This window comes from Harpia harpyja, chromosome 14 (assembly GCF_026419915.1).
Source record: "Harpia harpyja isolate bHarHar1 chromosome 14, bHarHar1 primary haplotype, whole genome shotgun sequence".
Classification (NCBI taxonomy): Eukaryota; Metazoa; Chordata; class Aves; order Accipitriformes; family Accipitridae; genus Harpia; species Harpia harpyja.
Genome location: NC_068953.1, coordinates 23,218,181 through 23,239,340, shown reverse-complemented (window position 1 = coordinate 23,239,340; position 21,160 = coordinate 23,218,181). Strand labels below are relative to the sequence as shown.

Below are 21,160 nucleotides of genomic sequence, written 5' to 3'. Positions count from 1 at the left end.
GGGGGGAAGCAGAGTGCCGCGCTGAGCCGCTCAGCAGGGCTGCGAGGGCGGCAGGCGGGCCTTGGGACCCGGGGAGTTCCGGGCCGCCCTCGTCCCGCCCCCAAGCCGCCTTCCTTTCCTTCTATTGGTCGCTACTCCCGGCTTGCGCCCGCCCCCTCCCATGCGCCGCTCCGCAGGGGGGGCGAGGTGGAGACGCGCGTCACGCTCTCGGCGCTCCCCGAATGGCGGAGGAGGCGGCGGCCGGCCCCGCCCCCGAAGTCCCACGCGAGGCAGGCTCCAGCCGCTGCTGACATTGTATGCCGGGCCGGGCCGGGGGAGGCGGGGGCGCCGCCGCCGCGCATCGCTCCGCGCCTGGGGCCGGGCAGCCGCCCGCACCGGCCGCGCTCCGCCCGGGGCTGCCCGCCCGCCCGCCCGCCCCCCCCCCCCCCTCCTCCCTCCCTCCCCGCCGGGCGCCCTGCGGGGCTCCGGGGCTCCCGCAGGTTTCGGCTTGGCCGGGCGCGGAGAGAGACGGTGAGTTGTTTTTTGCGAGCTTGGGGTTCGAGCCGCCGCTTCTGAATCCGGCTCTGGCCCCTCTTGGTAAGGCCGGCGTTGCTTTTGCGGGGCTTCAGAGCCAGGGAAGGGCAGGGACCTGCCGGCCCGGCGGCAGACCGTCTCCCGGTGGAAGGGCACCCAGCGTGCCGCCCCGGTTACCGGTCCCGGGGCTTGCCGGGGAGCTCGGAGCATCGCGGTTGGCGGGCGGGTTCACAGGTGTAGAAAGCTGGCAGTGAAATGCTTAGGGAGGTGAAGGGCTTTTCTCTTTTACAGAAAAAAAAACAAACCCAAAAACCAAGCTGCTATTCATCTCAAATATGAAAGTGGCACTGCTTCCCCCCCCCCCCCCGCCCTTGTACCTGTCTCTCTCAAAACTGTGGTTTAAGGGACACAACTTCCATAGCCTTCCTGATGAAATCAGTTCAAGTAAACCTGTCTAGGGAAGTGTGCAGGTTTGTGTGAATGACGGAGCTGAGCTGACAGCGAAGAAAAACTTGTTCTCCATCCCTCTGCTGTCCTTACAGGCCCCTTTGCATTTAAAAAAAGTTAAAAGCCTCTCTGGTCCTTGGGGGGGTGCTTTGCCTCTTCGGTACTTGGGGGGGGTTTGCTTTTTTTCATACATCCACTTGCACTGGTAGTTGTTGGCGTGGGAGGCTTAGACTAGCCAAATCTGTGCTTGGAAAATCTTCTGTCCTCAGCCATTCGTAAGCAGACACCCAAGTGTTTCATACTATTTATATGGAGAGCCCTAGTTTCATAACTGGTTTCTGTTTTCTCTTTGTGGCAATCTCTGCATGTCTTCTCTTGTGATCTGCTGGAGTGACTTTGTCAGGGTGCTGTGGGCCATAGCTTTTGTAGTCTTCTTCCATATGTACTACTTTCTCCCCAGGACGGATCCAGAGCCGCAGCAAAACCAAGCAACTTTATAACCTTTATCCTTTGACAATTTCCCTTGCCTTCTCCCTCCTTCCTATGTCTTGTAACACTTGTTTTTATTGAACTTGCCTTAGGACCAACCCAAGATGTTTGTAACACACCCCGCACGTTTCTGGTGGTGGCCAGCTGCTACTGTTAACTCAGCTGTGCTACTGATTGCTTCTCTGGTAATTGTCTCCTTTTGGAGTAGGTGTAAAACAGGTCTGAGCTCTCATGTACTTTTTTTTCTCTGTCCATCTTGCAAGGGGTCTGATTCCTTAGTGAGATGGGACCCTTTCTGGAGCCTCTCTGTTTTCTTTGTCCTGTTTGCTGCTTCAGACCAAATCTTATCTGAAAACACATTTTGTCTCTTTTGTGTCTTTAACCCTAACCATCTGCTCTGGTTTATCTCTTTGATAAGGCTGTATTGAGTAAAGCACTTGGGGAGGAGGCATACGTGGAAGTTTGCTCTGCAGCGGGAAGGTGTCAGGTGGGCACAAGATTCTCAGGACTAAAACCAGAGTGAAATTTGCTGCAGAAGCAAATTAGTCGCACCGTAATGTGGACACAGAGGACCGTAAGCAGCTTCAGCACTGAGGAACTTAAATTTCCTATCCCTTTTTTGTTCATTTTCTCAAGTATTTGAAGATTGTTATCTGAAGTCCTTCTGCCTCACCATGCATGCGAAGGTGCCCTGTAGTAGCCTCCCATGCTGTGTTTGGGGCAGGTTCAAGTAACTCAAGCAGTGAGGATGGTGTCTCTGATGTGGTTTTAGAGAGGAGATAAGGCCAGTTGAAAATTGTTCAACTGAAGGAGCTAGGGAAATTAAATTCATGAAGGCAGACAGCTTGGGAACAGGTGACAAGATGCTGCATGACACGTACTCCAAACATGTGAAAATAAGCATGTGTCTGAAATATAATATGGTCCCTCCAGCGCTGGAGTGAGTGCTGGACATGGTCCTGGATGGGGACAAGGAGTGTGTGCATGTCTATGTGTACGTACGTATGTGTGAATTATGATAGCGTTCTTGTCCTTACAGTGGTAACCAGGTGCTCCCCAAAGCCTGCAGGAGTTCAGGTCCTTCTTAACAGCCAGAGGAGGTTTTAGGCAATGTGGAGGAGGTAGATGAGTGAAACAGGAAGGGCGGGATGTGGTCATCTGTGGAGGTGGAAGAGGACGGGCAGCACGTTGCGAGATGGGGAGGGAAGTGGCAGCATTACAAAAGAGAAGTGTTGAGCAGTGCCTTGGCCTTGGGCGTGAGTAGGTGGAGCAGGATGGGCAGAGCTGGCCCGGGCCGTCCACGGCAGCGACGGCGGCTGACGCTCGGGGACTGTGGAAGGGGCAGGTTTGAAGAAGCAGTGTCAGCAGTTGAACTGAGGAGTAGGTTTATTCTCATCTTTTATAGACTGTAATTGAATTGCAGTGGATGTAGCTGGCATTGCTTAAAACAGTGGCTGCAAGAATGCCGGCTACAAATCATTTAGCTGTAACAAGCTGCCCCAAGCCCCTGGCCTGACCTTTAACCACCATCACGTTGGTCTGTCTTTGCTTATCAACTTTATATCCCCGCAGTGACTATTAGTATCACTCCAGCCAGTACAGGCTGCTCTGTGTTCCCCCCACTGCTCGAGCCTGGGAATGTTGCATGTCCCATAACCACTGTCTACTCGCTGACCATTAGACTTTGCAAAGACTACCAGTTTTATATGATAGCCTGTCAGACTGTGGCGAGGCAAATTTATTACTGTAGCACGCTGGCAATCGCTCTGGTTTGCTTACAATGTGTGCACAGATGCCCAGGAGAGCCTGGGCTGCTGCAGCGCTCCCACGCTGATCCAGAACTTGCAAGCTGAGTGCGTGGCTTGATGCTGTGTTAGTACTGAAACAAAAAGATCGGAGATGGGTGTCACATTTGTCTCTTCTGTCCAGAGCCAGAGGGCAACAAGCAATGCTCTGTCTTGCAGCCCCAGACCCTTCAATATCTGTCAGTGCTTTACAGTCCAGTTGGGAATGGCTGTCTTCCATGCCCATCAACATCAGGGGCTTACTGGTTCAGAAGGCATGAGGGCCTCCCATCTCCACGGCTCTGAACTCCGGCCACAATTGCAAATGAGCTCCTGCAATTCGACGCTGGCAGTTGCACCAAGATCTCCTGCCTGACAGGGGACGGGGGGAGACAAAACAAAACCCCAGGTTAACTGGCCAGGCAAAAAATTGAAATCCTGCCCTGACAGCAGGCAGACCGACCTGTTTGGTATGAGCGTCTGTAGCAGGGCTTCTGGTTAGCCTGACCATCGGAGCAATCAGCTCTGCCAACCTCAGCACCAGCAGCTGGGCACAGTATGCAAAGAGAGAGTGGGAGGATCTGAATACGCTTTCTGGAGTCAGCAACTGCAGTGGTGATTCTGGCATTAATTTGACGTATACCACATCTCATCTTCTAAACTCTCCCTGGGAAGTGGCATGTGGTTCCACTCCTCTGTATTTGAAGTACCAAAGGCCTTTTGCCTTTGCAGCACATTAGCAAGTTGGCTTGCTTGAAAAGGACTTTATCCTGCCCAGATGGGGCTGGGGTAGATACTGCGATCAAGTAGATTGTTTCCATTCTGGAGTCTTTTTGAGTATAATTTGGGAGACTGGACTGCAAACTCGCTTGCTTCCTCTGCAGCCCCGCATTCATTTTGCAAAGCGACTGTGATTGATCTGGCAGAATGGGATTTATTCACTAGTGGAGCTAGAGGGCAGGCGGGGAGGACAAAACCCCACAGCAGCCTCTGAAATGAATCACGGGCTCTGAAAAGATCCACTGGGGTTAAGGCGTAGCAATGAAAAGCTATTGTCTGGAGCCTGAACTGTGGCTAAAAGCGTTATTTATCCCGATCCGGATAGTGGTTGTAGGAGGGTGTGGCACTCCCAGGAACTGCAAAGCCAATGTGCTTAGTGGTGAACATGAACTTTATTTGATTGCCTCACAGGTAGCTCAGGAAGCTTTATGGAGTATCTCAATTGCAGAGTAGCATGTCCAAAACCTGATCTGCAAATAAAACTGCACGTATTGCATGCAAAGTGGATTTCCTGTGGGTATTTTTATGTTGGTTGGAACATGGTCGTCTTTGGCTCAGATTAGTTCGTGTCATACAGATTTGAGGCACTACCACCCCTTTTACCAGTGCTTGTGCAAGATAGAACAAGAACCTCACTAATTGGTACAGCTTGGCAATACTACTTTTGTTTTCTATGGTAAGTGGCATTCAGTAGATTCTTGCGGTGGCTTTGGGCTCAGAGTGGAGCACAGGTTTAAAGGGAGGAATGGTGGGTACTAGTGAGAATGGGATATGAAGCAGTGATGGACAGACCGAGTTTCTGAGTTCAGCTTTGCTTTAGTAAGCATATTGATGTTCAGATATGTGCCTGGACCTTCTCCAGACAATCAGATCTCCTGGAGCCTACAGAATTGGGCTTGGAAAACCTCCCAGTTTCTGTCTGAGCCAGCAGAAGGAGCCTTTCACATGGTCTCTCTGTTTTCTGTCTAGGATATACAGGCTAGACTAGAAAGTGAGAAAATGAGAAGAAATGATAAGGATGCCTTCCATTCTCAAAGGCTGGGGCAGGATCAGAAATTCTGCGCTGGGGGGATGGAGTCAACTGTCTTTGCTTGCCTATTTGCAAATATGATGAAACAACCAGAATTTGTCAGGAAGGCCAAATCCAGCTCTGTTACAGAGATACCCTCTGATTCACAGCAGAGTTACGTTACCTGAATTCCAGCGTGCAAAATCACAGTTACATCTTTGCTGCATTAGTCATCGTGAAGAAAACAAGAACAAATTTGGCTGACAGGGCAAACCACTAAATTCACCAGAGTTGCTAGAGATGAACATGATTTGTTAGAGAGCAAAGTCTGCATCCAGGCCCGCAGGAGTATGGACAGAGCAGAGAGCACGCCTGGGGGATGATGTGGTAAAGGTCCTTTGCTGCCCACTTGGCAGCAGCCCAAGCTCCATGCTCAACAAGTGCAGTGCTGCGCTAAATGCCAGGTATGTTTTAATTCCTTTCATCTCAAGCGCTCTTTACAGAAGGGCATTATTATTATTATCGAGCATTTCAAGCAGCTCCAAGCTGTATACCTGATAGTCCACTGTGTTACGCAAGGACATGAAAATCATCTGAAAACATCTTTACATTTGTTTCTTCCCCTTTCTTGTTTTCTGTCTCCCTCCCCCACCATCTTTTCCTGTTTTCTGTTGGCTTTTTTCTGCTTTTGACACTCGAAATGTGTCTGTGAGTACACGAATGCCTGGATGTAATAGATCCCCCTTCTCAAACCTTTTGATGGTCTCCAACGCTGGAAAATTGCATCTGAAACACAGCTGTATCTGGGTTCTGCGTTTGGCAGTGTGTTGCCACACTGCTCTTTCTCCTAAGCAGCTTTGCAAGGAGCTCTTCCCCATGAAGACAACACAGTAAGTGACTTTAGGTTTCTAGTTTGCTACTCTGTACAGTGAAAAAGGGGAAATTGGTTCTGTACCAGTAATTCTGTCCTGGGATGGCATTGCTGGCCAGCACCAGGTGGTGGAGACCATAAAGGCGTTGGGAAGGTACAGATATTTGGGACGAGGAAGCAGATGCATTACTAATGGCTAGAGAATTTATCCCACCGCTTCCAGGGAGAAGTTGAACTTTGGCTGAATTCAAGATGGCATTTCACCCTGTGGGTGATACGGTGAAATCAGAGAGAAAATAAAAATTAGTCTTATGCCTGCCTCCCTGTGGAAGCGACCATCGCTGGCCGCTTGAGGTGGGTCTGCTCTGGTTTGGATGGAGTGGCTATAGGTTGTAGTGCAGTCCATACGTGGACGGCCTGCATGGCTGACTGCTTGGGAATGAATCTCCGCTGCAGCGTGAGCAGCTTCTTCCAGGTCTTCTGAGCTGAGCCAGCAGGGAACCTTACTGCTTATTTATTTACTTATTTACAGCTTTAAATAGTTCATGGTTGAGTGGGGCAAAAAGGAACGCTTGCTGCTTCTCTGAAAGTCTGATTGGCAAACTGAAAGTGCCAGCTTCGGTTCCTGGGATTTGGGTTCTTTGTTGGTGTTCAGCCAACCTTTACAGTCTTGGGAGAACACTCATAAGTCCTCTCATAAACACTCACCTAAGCAGAAATGATTCTTGATTCTCTGAAGTCCCACTGGGGAACATGTTATTCACTTTCAGATATCGTCCTCTTGAAAGGAAGCAGCATCTCAGCTGGTGATTCCCTGCAGATAGTGAATGAACTTGGAGACTTGTGGACAGCCTGCTGGTTTAAGATGGAGGGGGGAACCCTGAGCCTAGCTAAATAAAGTTCATGTATCAATAGTCCTTCTGAGCTGTCCTTTCATATGCAGTTCCTTTGTGACTGGGGACCAGGGCCCGATACGGCTTCAGAGTATCTGATTTCTAAGTGCTGCTTGGATATTTCAAGAGGTAAGAGAGTGCTTCCTGAGGTTCTCCTAAATGACCCATACCAGCAGGGCTCCGACATGGCGACCCGCCAGCCTGGGAGGGACAGCATTCTGCTGGGGCATGGCTTGTAGGAAGCAAGGGGCACCTGGACAGGAGAACTATGGCCGTTGTTTGGGTGGGGAGTTTGACCGTCTCTGTAGTTTTGTTTTTTTCCCTTTGTTCTCTTTGCCGGCCTTGTCCTGTCCAGAGAGACTGCTGGGGTGTTTTCTTCATGAGCTGAGATTCGAGGGCCCTTTTCTCCCTGAGCCAGCTCCTACCCTCCTTCGGGGTTGCTTTCTGCCCTGTGTGGGTGAGTGGAAGGATTTCCAAAGCGTCCTTATCTTGCTCTGCTTGAAAAAAACCTGTCTTTCCTATACCTGTTGTACAAAGGCTGCAGACAGCCAGGGGAATACTGCAGACAGCCAGGGGAATACTATAGCCAGCAGGCAGCGTTGGAGAGGTGTCAAAAAGCTGATGCCCCTCTGCGCTCATCCATATGGAAGAAGGGTTATCGTCTGCCTCTGCGTGCAGTAAGATCCTTCTAAAAGGCTATGCGGTAGATACTTATTTTTTTCAAAAACTGCCTTTCGAAGGAAAAAAAAATGAATGCAGTGTGGAGAAATCCAAGACCCAGTTTATTCAGGTCATGCCTTCTGCTATTTGCGTTGACACGTCTGTCCTAGTGATAGCTTCCTGTGTGATGGAAAATGCAGCTGGGAGCTCCGATAACGCCCTGAGCTCTTGCAGAGCAGGTGGGAGCTTGGCAGGAGCCACTGACAGGTTTCTTTGTGTAAAATATTCCTCATTCTGAGTGGTTCTGTTTTGTCTCTTTAGCTTGGTAGCTGGGTAAGGGAAGTGAGGAATGTGGTAGCGGCCAAATTCTGCTCTGCATGCATCTTCTTCTGAGAAGTGCCTATAAGAGCACGTCATGGGTCCAGCCTGTTCATTGCTGCAGTTAAACATTGCTTAAATTGAAGCATACGTTTGTGCACATCACGAAAAGTGTAGAAGATCCTTTTAGTTACGGGCTTCTGAGGATTATAAGGCTGCTAGGTTTTGGAAGAAACCCATCAGATGAAATAGCTGCTGCCTGCAGTTTCTGTTCATCTGATATGGGTGGGATGATGCCAAGTTCTCTGGTAGGCTGAGAGATGCGGTGGGGTGTGTTTGTGAGGGGAAGAATTAGTACCTGCCACTTTTCTGCTTGTGCCCAGTTATGGTAGGATTCAAGAAGCCCTCAAAACAAGCTGTTTAGAAGTTGCTGAAAACCGTAAGCAAGCCTTGCTGGTGAGATGGCTGCACACCATTGTTCAGTGCCTGCTTTAGTTTCAGTTTAATGGTCTGTCTAGCGCTGCTGATCTGTGACCAGTGACATCCAGTGTCATAACCTGGATCCAGGAGGGGCCAAGTAAAGGCTGTGTCCTCTTTAGCTTTCAGCCTTGCGGCTCTACTGGGGATCAGTTGGTGCCTGTAGTGGGACAAGCTGATATGAAGAGCAGTGCTAATGGGGACTGGACTGGAACCTGCCAATTTATTCCCTGGATGCCGTTTGGTACCCATTGGTTAGAAATATTATTTGGTTACTCAGTGCCCTGGGCAAGATGTTTGATGTTAGAAGCCTGAGATTTTTGTGTGTGTGTGTGTATATATATATAAAGTGGCTCTGCTGCAGCTTTTATATAGACATTTTTAATTTCTAAATGACCTGCTGCTTCCATTCTGAGTAGTGGCTTTTCTAATCTTAGTGTCAGAAAAAATGATGCTGCCTTCGTGCAATCTTTCTGTTTGTTTCCACAGCTGTCCTATTTAAATTGCTTAATTTTTTGTGCATAAGCAAATCAAAGGTTAACATTGAATAGCTGACCTGAGCTGCGAGCACAGAAAGCAGTAGCAATGGCAGGGTGGTTTCTGAGGTTGTAGGAATAGGAACCTAAATCAATAGCTTTTAGCAGACTCATAAATGTTTCATTTGTATTCCTTGCTTTAGCATTACAGAGCTTTGACACGGGAATCCATATAACCTCTTAAATTAGTGTTGTCCCTGCGGTGGGTGTAGGTGTTGGAAACCATTTCCCTCAGATGCACTTCAAAGTGCTGCTCCATAATGGCATTTTCCTTCCTGTTTTGGAGCCTTGATTCTGCACAGCCTCCGATCACAAGCAAAATGAGTTTGGCAGCCTCAACCCCAGGCTGCAGGGATTTTGGCAATAAGCATGCATGTATCCAACCCAAATACCCATGTCGATGCCCCTGGCTGGCTCAGGGGCCAAGTAAAAGTTGTGGCTGCTTGGGCAAGCTATCGTTTCTGCACGGAGAAGCACAGAGAGACCTTTTCCCTGGACTGCGACACAGCCCCAAGGAATGAATGAGGCCTCCGGAAGACCAACCTCAATAATTCATGGCAGCGGGTGGGGAAGGAGGGACGTGCCCACAGCTATTTGTCGAATTTGGACTCTTTTGGAGGCGCTGGAGAAGCAGGGGGTAGGAAGCGCGTGAGCAGAGCGTGAGTCAGGCAGCTTATCTGGCCATCCGCCTCTGCTTGAGGTCATCCACCCGTGGAGCGTGGGAGGGTTGTGCAGCTCCAGGTCTCTGCCGGGTCAAGGCTGTGACCTGCCAGCAGCCTGGGAGCACTGCGTCCGCTCTCTCGGCATTTTGTGGTTTCCCCCGGGACCCTGAGTGCAGGGCTGGGGCTGTGGCTGTGAGCTCAGCCTAGCTGGGGAGGACAGGGCTGATCTGTAGACCTTGTGCTTGCAGGGGAGGAAGACCCTCGAGAAACCTCGAGCTGGGAAGAGCAAGTAAAAAAACCCAACCCAACAACAACACAATAAGAACTCAACGAAAACCCCTTTCCTAGCTATATCTGTGTGGCTAATTACTGATTTCTAAACAATTAGGTGGCTGGAGCGAGACGCCGTGGGGTTTCAGCCCTGGCGTCTCCAGCCTGCAGAGCAAAACTGCAGTGTTTCTGGGAAGGCAGGGTAGAAAAGGGATAGAAAAAATAGTGTGGGTGAGAGAGAAGATACAGCAGACCTGAATAGTGTTTCTCAAACAACCCCTTTTTTCTGTCAACTAGGCCCACTGTCCGCAGCTTGTAGCTGTTCCTGGTGGCTGCCTTGTGTTGGCAGGGAAGCTGAGCTGAAGGCAGCAGCCCCTGATGCTCCTGTGCATCCAAAGAGGGTCCTCCCTGCCCTAAGTGCCGTAATGCTCCTGGGACAGTTCAGCCCCCCCCTCTCTGAGCTCTGTGACATGCCCCCATCTTTAGTTCATTTAGTGGGCTGCCTGCCTGCAAGCTCCACTTTTAGCCAGGGAGAGTCTCTTTTATTGAAAAATGAATGTCACCTAGTGTAGTGCCTGTGATGGCTTTGCTGTGTCTGCTGCCACAGGAGCCCACAGCGGAGGCACAGCAGGCTGACGCCATTTTTCCTTTTTTTTTGGGCTTGTTTTTCAAACCTCAGGACAGTCGTGCTACCAGCTTCAGTACTGACTTTCTGCTGTAAGAGAGGACTGTATGCATATCTGTCTGTCTACTTTAGTTACATGGGGAACAAAACAGAGCTGGCTAAAATACTTTGGAGTAAATGACTTGGATTTTATCATCTAAGTAGTATTAATTTGTTTGGTCCAAAGGGTTTTTCTTCTACAGGCAAGGATAGGTATCAAGTAGCACTTAAATGAAATAGTAGCTAATAAAAGCTTGTGTTTGCTTCTGCCTGTCTCTTAAAAAGCACTATTTAGCTGTCTCTTTTGTCTTATTCTCTGATGTCAATCTGTCCTGCAAAATGTTTAAGTCACATGAAGTGTCTGGTGAGTTTTATCAACAAAAAATTACAATGAAAGGATTTGGTAAAATTTGTTCAAAACTTTTTGCTTGTGCTGCTAGCTAAATATTCCATAAATAAAACCTGTAGCAATTGCCTTTCCTAAACCTGCAGTAATCTTCGTGAAAATCAGAAGCCAAACTTGATTTCTGCTGAGCCAAGAACAGACCGATGCCCTTTATCCTGGATAGACTGCTCTCTTAGTGCTGTTTTCTAAGGAAAAATAACTCTTCTGCGGTTTGCCAATACCCTCTAGGGGCTGTTGAGGCAATTTACCATCAAGTTTGGGTTTTGATTGCTTCACTTTGTTGCTCAGTTGCTGAAACCAAAGTGTAGAATTTCCCCCTTCACCCCGCTCTGCCTTCCCACACTGCTCAGCCTGAGTCTAGCTGAGTTAAATTTTTGGAGGATGTGAAGGTGCAGGAGGCACGGGCCCTGCAAGCAAGGGTGCAGGAGCACCCACAGAGCAGGAGCACTGGGGTGTCACCTGGTGCTTCGTGTTTGAGGTCCACTGACAGTGTCCCAGGGTTGGATAGCAAATGCATATATTCTCCATGCCTTACATCAGTAAGGACAAGAGAATGATGTTTTTTCTGTTTGTTTCTCTGCAGGAAAGAGCACTGTCATCATGTCAGTCAGCGTCCACGAGAACCGTAAATCCCGGACTAGCACCGGCTCCATGAACATCTTGCTTTTTCACAAAGCTTCTCACCCGGACTGCGTCTTGTCCCATCTGAACACCCTGCGGAAGCACTGCATGTTCACCGATGTCACCCTTTGGGCAGGAAACAGGTCATTCCCATGTCACCGGGCAGTGCTGGCTGCCTCCAGCAGGTACTTTGAAGCCATGTTTAGCAATGGCCTCCGGGAGAGCCTGGATGATGAGGTGAACTTCCATGACAGCCTCCACCCGGAGGTGCTGGAGCTACTGCTGGACTTTGCTTATTCCTCTCGGATCATCATCAATGAGGAGAATGCTGAGTCCCTCCTGGAGGCTGGAGACATGCTGCAGTTCCATGATGTCCGAGACGCGGCGGCTGAGTTCCTGGAGAAGAACCTCTACCCTTCCAATTGCCTGGGCATGATGCTGCTCTCGGATGCTCATCAGTGCCGGCGGCTCTATGAGCTCTCCTGGAGGATGTGCCTGGTCAACTTTGAGACTGTTCACAAGAGTGAGGACTTCAACAACCTTTCCAAGGACACTCTGCTGGACCTCATCTCCAGTGATGAGCTGGAAATTGAGGATGAAGAAAAGGTCTTTAAGGCTGTCATCCAGTGGGTGAAATACGATCTGGATGAGCGGAAGGCTTATCTCCCAGAACTTCTGAGGAATGTTCGTCTGGCCTTGCTTCCTTCTGAATGCCTCAAGGAAGCCTTGGCTTCTGAGGACTTGATCATGGTGGATGAAAGGAACAAGCTTGTCTTGGACGAAGCAATTCAGTGCAAGAAGAAGATCCTCCAGAATGATGGGGTGGTCACCAGTCCCTGTGCCAGGCCTCGCAAAGCTGGGCACACATTGCTGATCCTGGGAGGACAGACCTTCATGTGTGATAAGATCTACCAAGTGGATCACAAAGCAAAGGAAATTATCCCCAAAGCAGACCTGCCCAGTCCGCGGAAGGAGTTTAGTGCCTGTGCCATCGGCTGCAAAGTATATATCACTGGAGGAAGGGGCTCAGAGAACGGGGTCTCGAAAGACGTATGGGTGTATGACACCGTTCATGAGGAATGGTCAAAAGCTGCCCCAATGTTAATAGCTCGGTTTGGGCATGGGTCAGCTGAATTGGAAAACTGCCTGTATGTGGTTGGTGGACACACTGCAGTAGCTGGAGTCTTTCCTGCATCTCCTTCTGTTTCCTTGAAGCAAGTGGAGAAGTATGATCCCATAGCCAACAAATGGACAATGGTGGCTCCTTTGAGAGATGGAGTGAGCAACGCTGCGGTGGTGAGTGCCAGGCTCAAGCTTTTTGTCTTTGGTGGGACCAGCATTCACCGAGACATGGTGTCCAAAGTCCAGTGCTATGATCCAGCTGAGAATCGGTGGATGATCAAAGCCGAATGCCCACAGCCCTGGCGCTACACAGCAGCCGCTGTCCTGGGCAGCCAGATTTTCATCATGGGAGGAGACACCGAGTTCACGGCAGCATCCGCCTACCGCTTTGACTGCGAAACGGACCAGTGGACACGCATTGGGGACATGACAGCCAAGCGCATGTCATGCCACGCTTTGGCCTCGGGGAATAAACTCTACGTGGTGGGGGGTTACTTTGGCACTCAGAGGTGCAAAACGCTGGACTGCTACGACCCTACGTCAGACACGTGGAACTGTATCACAACGGTGCCTTACTCGCTCATCCCCACAGCTTTTGTCAGCACGTGGAAGCACTTGCCATCATGATGAGGGTCGGGGCTCGGGGGCTTGTATCCAGGAGGTCAGTAAGGTAAGGGTCTCCTCCTCTTAAACTGAAACTTGCTGTCTTGCCTCAATTGCATCTGCACACACCACGCCAAAGCCACGGGTTCCAGGTTGCTCGTGTTTTATGAGAAGGGTACATTTAAAGGTGGGATGCAGTGCCAGAAAAGAGTAATCACTTCTGCGATGTTGTAAGTCTAGCTAGCTCCAGGTTTCTCTTGTTTCCAGATGATCCTCCCAGTATCTTAAGAGATACATCTGCATAGATGGTTGCATGCAGCCCGCAGCTCCTCTCCCTCTGCTCCAAGCTAGCTGGATGTGCCAGCATCACCCTTCTGTGCGTGGGTGGGCAGGGGAGGGCAGGTGCATCCATGCCTGCTCTCATGGCTATCACCATGGAATACAACCTGTCCCCATGGGGTATAGGGGGTTAAGGTTTCTAAAAGCACTTGCATGTGAGTCCTGGGAGATACTAGGGCAGCAGGTGCTTTGGAAAAAGTCTCAGTAGTTCGATATTTTTGCTGAATATCTGGGTGATTTGTTCAGAGCTGACGAATGTGTAGGCAAGTGACCCTTGGGATGCCGGCAAGTCCTGGATCTCTTTTTATGTTCTGTATTTACCTTTCAGTCGGTAGCAGAAGCAAAAGCTTAGAAGCCACGGTGCATTTGATGGTCCTGGTGTTTATTTAACATCCAAACTGTTGCTTGTTAAATCAGAACTTCTGAGACTTCTGTGTGAGACCTGAGTGGGAGGGAGGGGGTTTTGTAACCAGAAGAATGTGGTTATCAGTATTTTGGGGTGTGTGGAAACAAGAAAGGTGGTGGAAACTCATGATGTCCTGTCTCATTCCGATGCTCCAGTTCTTGCTTGCTCAGGGAAGGTGCTATTGCAATGCCAGTGGGACAGGGCTGTTGGCTCCTCCTCTCTCCTCCCCAGTGGGATGTTTGGTTGCCATTCTGTTACCAGTTTTGCTCCACAGAGCTTTGCATGTCTTCACCAGTCTGTGCTGAGATGCAGCTGGCCAGGCAAAGGCCAAAAACTCCTCTCACCTTGCATTGTGAAAGCAGATATTGGTACAGGCAACACTTGGATAGCGTCATCTTCCCGGGAAGTCTGTAACACCTCTGCTAGCTCAGTCTGCAGGTTTCACAGTGCCAGCAACACACACAACCCTGCTTTGGCGGGTAGAGACTACATCCCAGCTAGCTGAAGGAGCTAGGAAACCCTTGCGTATAGGGGCAGGATTGACAAGCTTCAGTTAAGGTTTTATTTGGCAAGTGGGGACTGTGGGGAGGGAAATTCTTCCATAGATTCATCAAAATCCACTTCACTTAATACAGGGAAGAAAGAATGCTGCCCAAACCCTCTAACACCCTCTCACTTCCCTGCTTCCCACTTGGTGTGGTTGGTGCGCCTGGGAATCGCCCAGCGGGTGAAATTACTGGCATCTCGCAGTGATGCATCTCTTTTGATGCCAGCTGGGAATCAAGGAGGAGCTCCTGGCACCTCTGCTGGGCATCTGCCCAACGTGACCACCTACTTTTCTCAGGTGGAGAAAAAGCACCCAGAGCATTGTGCTGGCCTTTGATTTGTGAAACACCTGGTTTTAACATGGGTTGGACCACAGTGAGGGCAGAGCAAGAGTGGAAAGGGTTAAAATGAGATCTCCGAGAGCTTTCCCAGTACTGGAAGATAATGGCCTTTCCAAATTCTCCTCCTCAGGCGTTGCCTAGCATCTGTCACAGTAGCTCAGTAATCTAATTAACTGCCACTCAGCTATTAAATATTGCAGCAAAGAGTGTGAGGACTCCATCATTTTCAACTCAGGTCAATGGGGCCTCCCTTTAAGAGCCATCCTAGAGCTGAAAATTAATTTTCTCTGGTAGCAGATGTGTCTGAATATTAAAGCTCAACACCAGCTGCACTGCTGGGAACAGGAATAGGGAATATTTTGAGGTGGGGGTTGATTCTTCAGCCACCAAATAAAAAGCAGTCTCCAAAGTCACAGAGATGTTATTTTCCTCTCCTACCTTTTTTCCTCTGTACTGTATTCGGGTTGTTCTGACCTAATAAAGAGCTTTGTGGGGGTTGTATGGATATTTTTTTCCCCCTGTAATCTGGAGCCTGGCACAAGCACAAGAAAACTAGGAACTGTAATATGCCAACCTGCAAATAAAACTGGTGAAAAGTCACTGTGTGAGGGTTTTGTGTGCTTTTTTGGCTTTGCTTCCACTCTTTGGTTAAAAGAAGTATTTAAAATATACATGAGTTCTTGCCAGACAGAATGTCTCTTCACTTCATTTTTCTAGAGTGTGGGGTGTTTTTGTTTTTTTTGTTTGTTTTTTTTTTTAAAAAAAAACCCTAAGTTATTGTTATGGCTTCAGCCACTGTGACAGCTCCTTAATAAAGGACCAAGACGGGTGGATGAAGGCCAGACCTGAATGTCTCCGATGTGCATGCCTTGCCCACACAGCACCAGCCACATCCCACATGCTCGTCTCGGCTGTACTGGCTGCAACCGTGCCAAAACTGGGCTCAGGAACTGGGGTAACTGGCTATAGGGTTCTACAACTACCCTGTTGTCCTGTAGCAGGTCTGGCCAAAGGATCTTCTGGCTTACAGCTGCCACTGTGTTAGGTCTCTGCTGCAACAACTGTTTTAGTCCCTGTGGGATCCTTCTTCAAGTAGGGGCACCCAGAAGGCAGGTTGGCCAGCACGTGCCCAGGTGCTGGTGTGTTTTGGGAACGCTAATCCTATGGGAACCCCCCTCAGCTGGTGAAGGCTCGGGAGGGACCATCCAAGGTGCCCTTGGAGCAGAGCAAGCTGGGCTGGTGGAGAAAGGCCTGGGCAATCTCATGGTAGGAAATAGTATTTTGTACCCATGAAAAAACCCTGCCTTCTTGCCTATAAACTGGTGAGGTTGCATTCATACTGGCCCTGAAACCCAAATAATACAACCTTGAAAAATGTTGATCATAAAACACCAAGCCTGCTTTTCATTTGAAGCATAAAACTGGTCAGCTGGAAACGTTTCCTCAAGGGCATGGCCTTCAGCCTTCCCAGCTGGAGCTGGGGCATCTTTTGGCAGAGGTCCCAGAGCCCCTGCAAAGGATGCCATGTGACATTAATTTAGTGCTTATTACCTGCAGTTAATTCCAGGGATCAAGCATGATTAGCAATATGAAACGTGAAAGCCTGGTCTCCTCCCACCTGTGGCGGTGGACCCACGAGGAGGCCAATTGTTACAAAAGGGAAATAAAATGCTGAGCACTTGGCTAATAAAGACTCTTAGTTTATAAACACAAGCAAAGCCCAGCCAGGAGCTCAGGGGACGATGCTGGGTGATCTGCTGCAGCCCTGTGCAGTGACAATTGATGGGGACAACTCTACACCTCCCAGGAGGTGACTTCAGGTGGTACCGGGAACAGGTTCTGCAAGCTGCCTGTCTCCAAATTAAAAGTGGCTTCTCCAAACCCTCTGTCGTGTGCGATGCTCTCATTTTCATGGGGCAGAATCACAGATGGGCTTGGGCCAGAGAGAGGAGCCTTCAGCTGGGGGTCAGAACAGTCACCGGGGAAGACGGAGCCACTGGGAGGTTGCGCGCTCCAGCCAGGGACGATGAGATGGAGAGGGAAGTCGCTGCGTCCCTCTCTGCTGGCTCCTGAGCCGCAAACACTCCACTGAGGTGGAGATGCCAGAGCTCCCATCTCAAAACAAACAGGGACGTAGCAGCTAGGAGCCAGAGGTTCCCCTCCCAATGCCTTTCAGCTCCTGCAGGACCCTCCTCACCGTCTGGGCTCTAGGAAGCGGTGGCAGGTGGCCAGGCACTGCTCGGGTGTTTATTCCTGGGGCTCATCTGAAAGCTCAGAGGCCGTTTTGTGGCTCCCAGCGGAGCCCTTTGGTGAGTTTGGCTCCTGCGAAGGCTGCGGGGTTGGACCAGCAGCTGGTGCCTGCTTTTGGGTGGGCGCTGAGCAGCCGAGGCTGCAGGCTTTGAGGTAGCTCTGGCACCTAAAAGCTGAACTTTGGCCCCAAAGCTCCTGCAAGGATTTAGGCAGCGTGCCAGGCCCAAAACTGTATTCTGATACTGTGGTCACATTAAATGTCAGATCTGATGAGTGACTTTTCCCGATTATTTAATTACAGCTTAGATAACAAGACCTTTGCAAAAACGGTTGTACCGCTGCCTGGTTTGGCTTCCCTTCCACGTGGAACAGCACTTGGTCAGCTGCAAGAAGCTGCAGGGTTTTGTTGCTGTGCATCGCTCCTGGCTCCATCCTCAGAGCCCTGCTCACAGCTGGACATCTTCCCATGCAAAAGCCCTGTGTGCCTGCAAACGGCAGCCTGAAAGAATGTCAGCATAATCTCCTGGCTCCTAAACGCCCCAGCTCACTGGTGTGCTGCTGGGTTGGTTGCTTGCAACCTGTTACAACCTCACTGGTATTGCCGGAATGAAGTCACAGCTGTTTTCCCTCAGTGGCTCCTAGGGAAATCCATTTGCATGCGTATAATAGCGAGGCCGGATAAACAGGGACTGCAGTTTTTTGCCGCTGCTGCTGTTTCCAAGCGGCTGGTTGTCTCTGAAGCCAGTTTATCAGGCAGCGTTGGAAGGGAGTGGCTGGCCTGGGGAGGAAAGTCAATGAAAATCAGGCTTTTCCTAACCCTGGGCAGATGGAAACATGTGCAGTCTGAGCTTGGCCCCAGACTGGATTAATCAACCCCTTGGAAATGTCAGTCATATGGATGGTTTTGGAGGAACTGGTGGAAAAAGAGAAAAAGGGTCTTTTTGTTTTGTCTGTTCCAGTTCTTGGGCCTTTCTCCCTGCCCTAAAAAAAAAAAGCTAGAACTCCATTTCCCTCAACTTTTCATTCCCTTGTCATGTCCACAGAAGTTTCCTGGCCGACTCTGCCCGGTTCCCTGCTGCTCTAAGCCCTCCGCAGCTGAACGCCCACTCTCTCCCCTCTCCCGCAAAAGCAAAGCATACCCCAAACCCCAAATAAACCAGCTGCTTTCCACCTCCACCCATCTCTGGGATTCGGGGTAGGGGGGTTACCCCAGTAGCTGCCAACGTGCAACCCCTTTTCTGGTGCTCCCCTGCACAAGCTGAGCCGAGCATCACGCCTGTTAATGAGCTTTCTCTTTCCCTCCCCAGATGCCAGTCACGTCCACATCCCCTGTCTCGCTGCTGGAGCCGACGTGGTGACCGAGTCCCCTCCTGCTCTCCCGCACAGGACTCCGAGGAGCCTTTGGCATCCCTTCCCGGCACCAGGAGCAGGAGGCACAGCCTGCCCAGCCGCCGGCATCACACCAAGGGGGGTGCTCCAAGGGCCACCCAGCCCCACCACCGGCTGCCGCGCAAGGACAGCGAGGAGCCGGGAGCGCTGGCTGCGGGGCTGGGGCTGGGTATGGGGGGTGCGGGGACGGCTCGTGAGCACCAGCGCCTCGACGGGACTGGGGAGATAGAGGGTGTGCACCAGGCTGCATCCCTCGGCAAGCACGGCATGGGGAGCCGTCAGGTGCTTTTTGTTACTCGGTTGCAGGGGTTAAGAGCTATTAATACTTTCTTTTTTTAAAGGCAGTGAACTTGCCATTGGCAATGCCTGCTGTTTGGGAGACTTGGAAGTGTTTTTTAAAGGGAAGAGGGGTTGAGAGCACCTGGCTCTCCCCATCCTCTGGCCGCTCCGCGTTGGCAATGGCTGTCGAAACATTAAAGCGTGGGAGCTTGGGGCGGCTGCCAGCAGCGCTGGGTACTGCGGCGAAACAGGGCAGGTGCCTTTTGTTTTGCACTTTGGGCCTTTTTATGGGTTGTTTTTTTTTTTTCCCCTTTCCTTGCTGCAGCCGGTTGCGATTTGGTCGGAGGCCGGGCAGCTCCCCGCACGCAGCTGCTGGGAAGAGTGCGGCGGCTCTGTTAGCGTGCCAAGGCACCGGCACCACTGCCGAGATATTCACCAGATAAAACCTGCTGCGTGCTCAGAGCCGGTCTTCTGAGTTCCCCGCCACGCTCGCTGAGCAGCGCGTGGGTGAGGGCGTAATTAGCAAACGAGCAGAAACAGAGGTGCAGCGGGGCAAAGCTCACGCCTTGGGAGGGGGCATCTTGCCTCTAGTGAGGCCTCGGACGGAAAGCGAGCAGACTAGGGGAGCATCGCAGGGCAGGCTGGGGAGGGACCCCCCCTCCTTCCTGCCGCGCCGCACATCCTGGCTTCACCTTGGAGAGACGTGAGCATTTTTGACTGCACGTTGCCTGCCAGCAGTTGGGCTGTAGCTGCCCCAGGTTATCTGTGCACGCTGGCTGCCGACTGTATTTGGGTTTATCCATGCAGGTGCTGTCAGCCCAAGTCGCTCCTCATTCACGCTGTGGAGGAAGGCACGTGGATTTTGGCTGTCGACATGGGGCTGCAGCTCCCGACTGGCCTCCTCCAGGGCTGGCCACTGCCAAAGACTGGTCCTGCACTGCCCCAGCATCCCGCTTCCCTCTGCAGCAGATCTGGTCCTGCAGATGCTCCAGGCTTGCCTTTCGCCCCTGGATTAGGTTAAGCTGTAGCCTGGCCAGCTGAATGATGCAATGCAATGAAAAGCCTTGACATGGCTTCAAACAACAAAGGTCTTTTTGGAGCAGCAAGCGCCCGTTGCTGCCGGGAAGAGCACACTTTGTGCACAGCCAGTCTGCCATGCTCTGAATGGCATTTATTTACATTTTCTAGTCCTTTTTTTTTTTTTTTTTCCTTCAGCTGCTTGTGAACTTTAATAAAAATGATGATCTGGGAAACCAGTTGTGTGTTTTTCACAGGAGTCTTCATTCTTAAGCAAGTTGGATTTAGGTCTAATAACAGGGCCAAGGAATAATAACAGGGTTGGCATTCAGTGGGGCGGTTCACAAACAACCTCCTAAGCAACCAGCCCGGCTGTAATTATTACTGCTTCAGCACTTGGGAAACTGAGGCACAATGTCAAGTGTCTTGTCCAAGGTTAGTGGTAGATCTGAGAATAAAGTCCAGGGCTTCTCGTGTCCTGAGGCCATCGCGTGTCTCCTTCTCCACGGCTGCTCTCACTCAACTTGATCGTGCCATGATTTTAGGAGAACTTGCGAGTCTGCAATGCTAGTACCTGCCAAATAGGTTGAGGGGGCCCAACCCAGACACAGCCGTACTCCTGCAGGGAAAGCCAGTAATTTCTGAGGAAGACAAGAAGAATTTATACTTCTGTTTTCCTTATTTGCCTTCGCTTGGCTGCTGCAGCTCCCAAAAAAGGGGCCCATTGACAGGCAAGATGGGCTTTCCAGCTGGGGTTCCTGTTCACGCTTCTCCCCCATGTGCATCTCTCCCCATCCCAGAGGAGCAGGAGACTTGATCCAGCCCTGCTCTGGGAAGGCTCTGGGCTCTGCCCTGCTGCGAGACCAGCAGCTCCAGCTTTGCTCAGGACTGGGAGCGCGAAAGCATCGCTCAGAGCAGCTAATAGGCACCAGGCAAAACACGACAACCTTGCAAATGCCTATTTGCCTCCTCTTACTAGCAGGGGCCATTGGGCTTGGGAAGCAAAACTTCCTACGGGTGTTATGCACAGTCTCAAAGGGATTTGGAGCCTGAATTTCTGAGCTGTAAAGGAGACTGGGAACACGTCTCCTTGCCCGTGGGATCTGGGTGGGCAGCAGCGTTAGCTGACGTGAGCTGAGCAGATACGAGTGTAAGGCTCCATAGAAAAAGCTCATTAAAGAGCCCTTTGGGAAACCGATTCAGGGTAGAAATTACTGTTTGATGAGCAGGAGAGGGGAAAAAATAGAGTGAGTCTGTGAATGAAATCCCTTTCGGTTTTGTTGATTCAGGTTTTATATGGGACTCTGGGACTTTAAATACCAGCTCGGGAGGCTTTGCGACTGGCTAGCTTTGATATGAGCCATGCAAAGACCTGCTCTTTTGTATTTATTCTGGAGCTTGCCTGAAAGACAATTCAAAAGCAATCAGCAGCTGCTGTGACAGCAGCAACCTGTTGCTATGGAATTAA

The 21,160-nt window shown here is 50.6% G+C and overlaps 1 protein-coding gene across 4 annotated transcripts; it reads left to right on the top strand.

Annotated features, from left to right (window-relative positions):
* The first annotated feature begins 309 nt into the window (after positions 1-309).
* Positions 310-19,931, top strand: KLHL25 (kelch like family member 25). 4 transcript variants are annotated; one of them, XM_052808131.1, is made up of 3 exons: positions 310-510; positions 11,363-13,192; positions 18,315-19,931. In XM_052808131.1, the coding sequence occupies exon 2, from the start codon at positions 11,380-11,382 to the stop codon at positions 13,147-13,149; it is 1,770 nt and encodes a 589-aa protein (XP_052664091.1). In that variant the 5' UTR covers positions 310-510; positions 11,363-11,379; the 3' UTR covers positions 13,150-13,192; positions 18,315-19,931. The 4 variants fall into 4 exon arrangements, with proteins under 4 accessions (XP_052664091.1, XP_052664092.1, XP_052664093.1 ...); XM_052808132.1 differs by having other exon boundaries at positions 310-514; XM_052808133.1 differs by having other exon boundaries at positions 468-576.
* Positions 19,932-21,160: the final 1,229 nt, after the last annotated feature.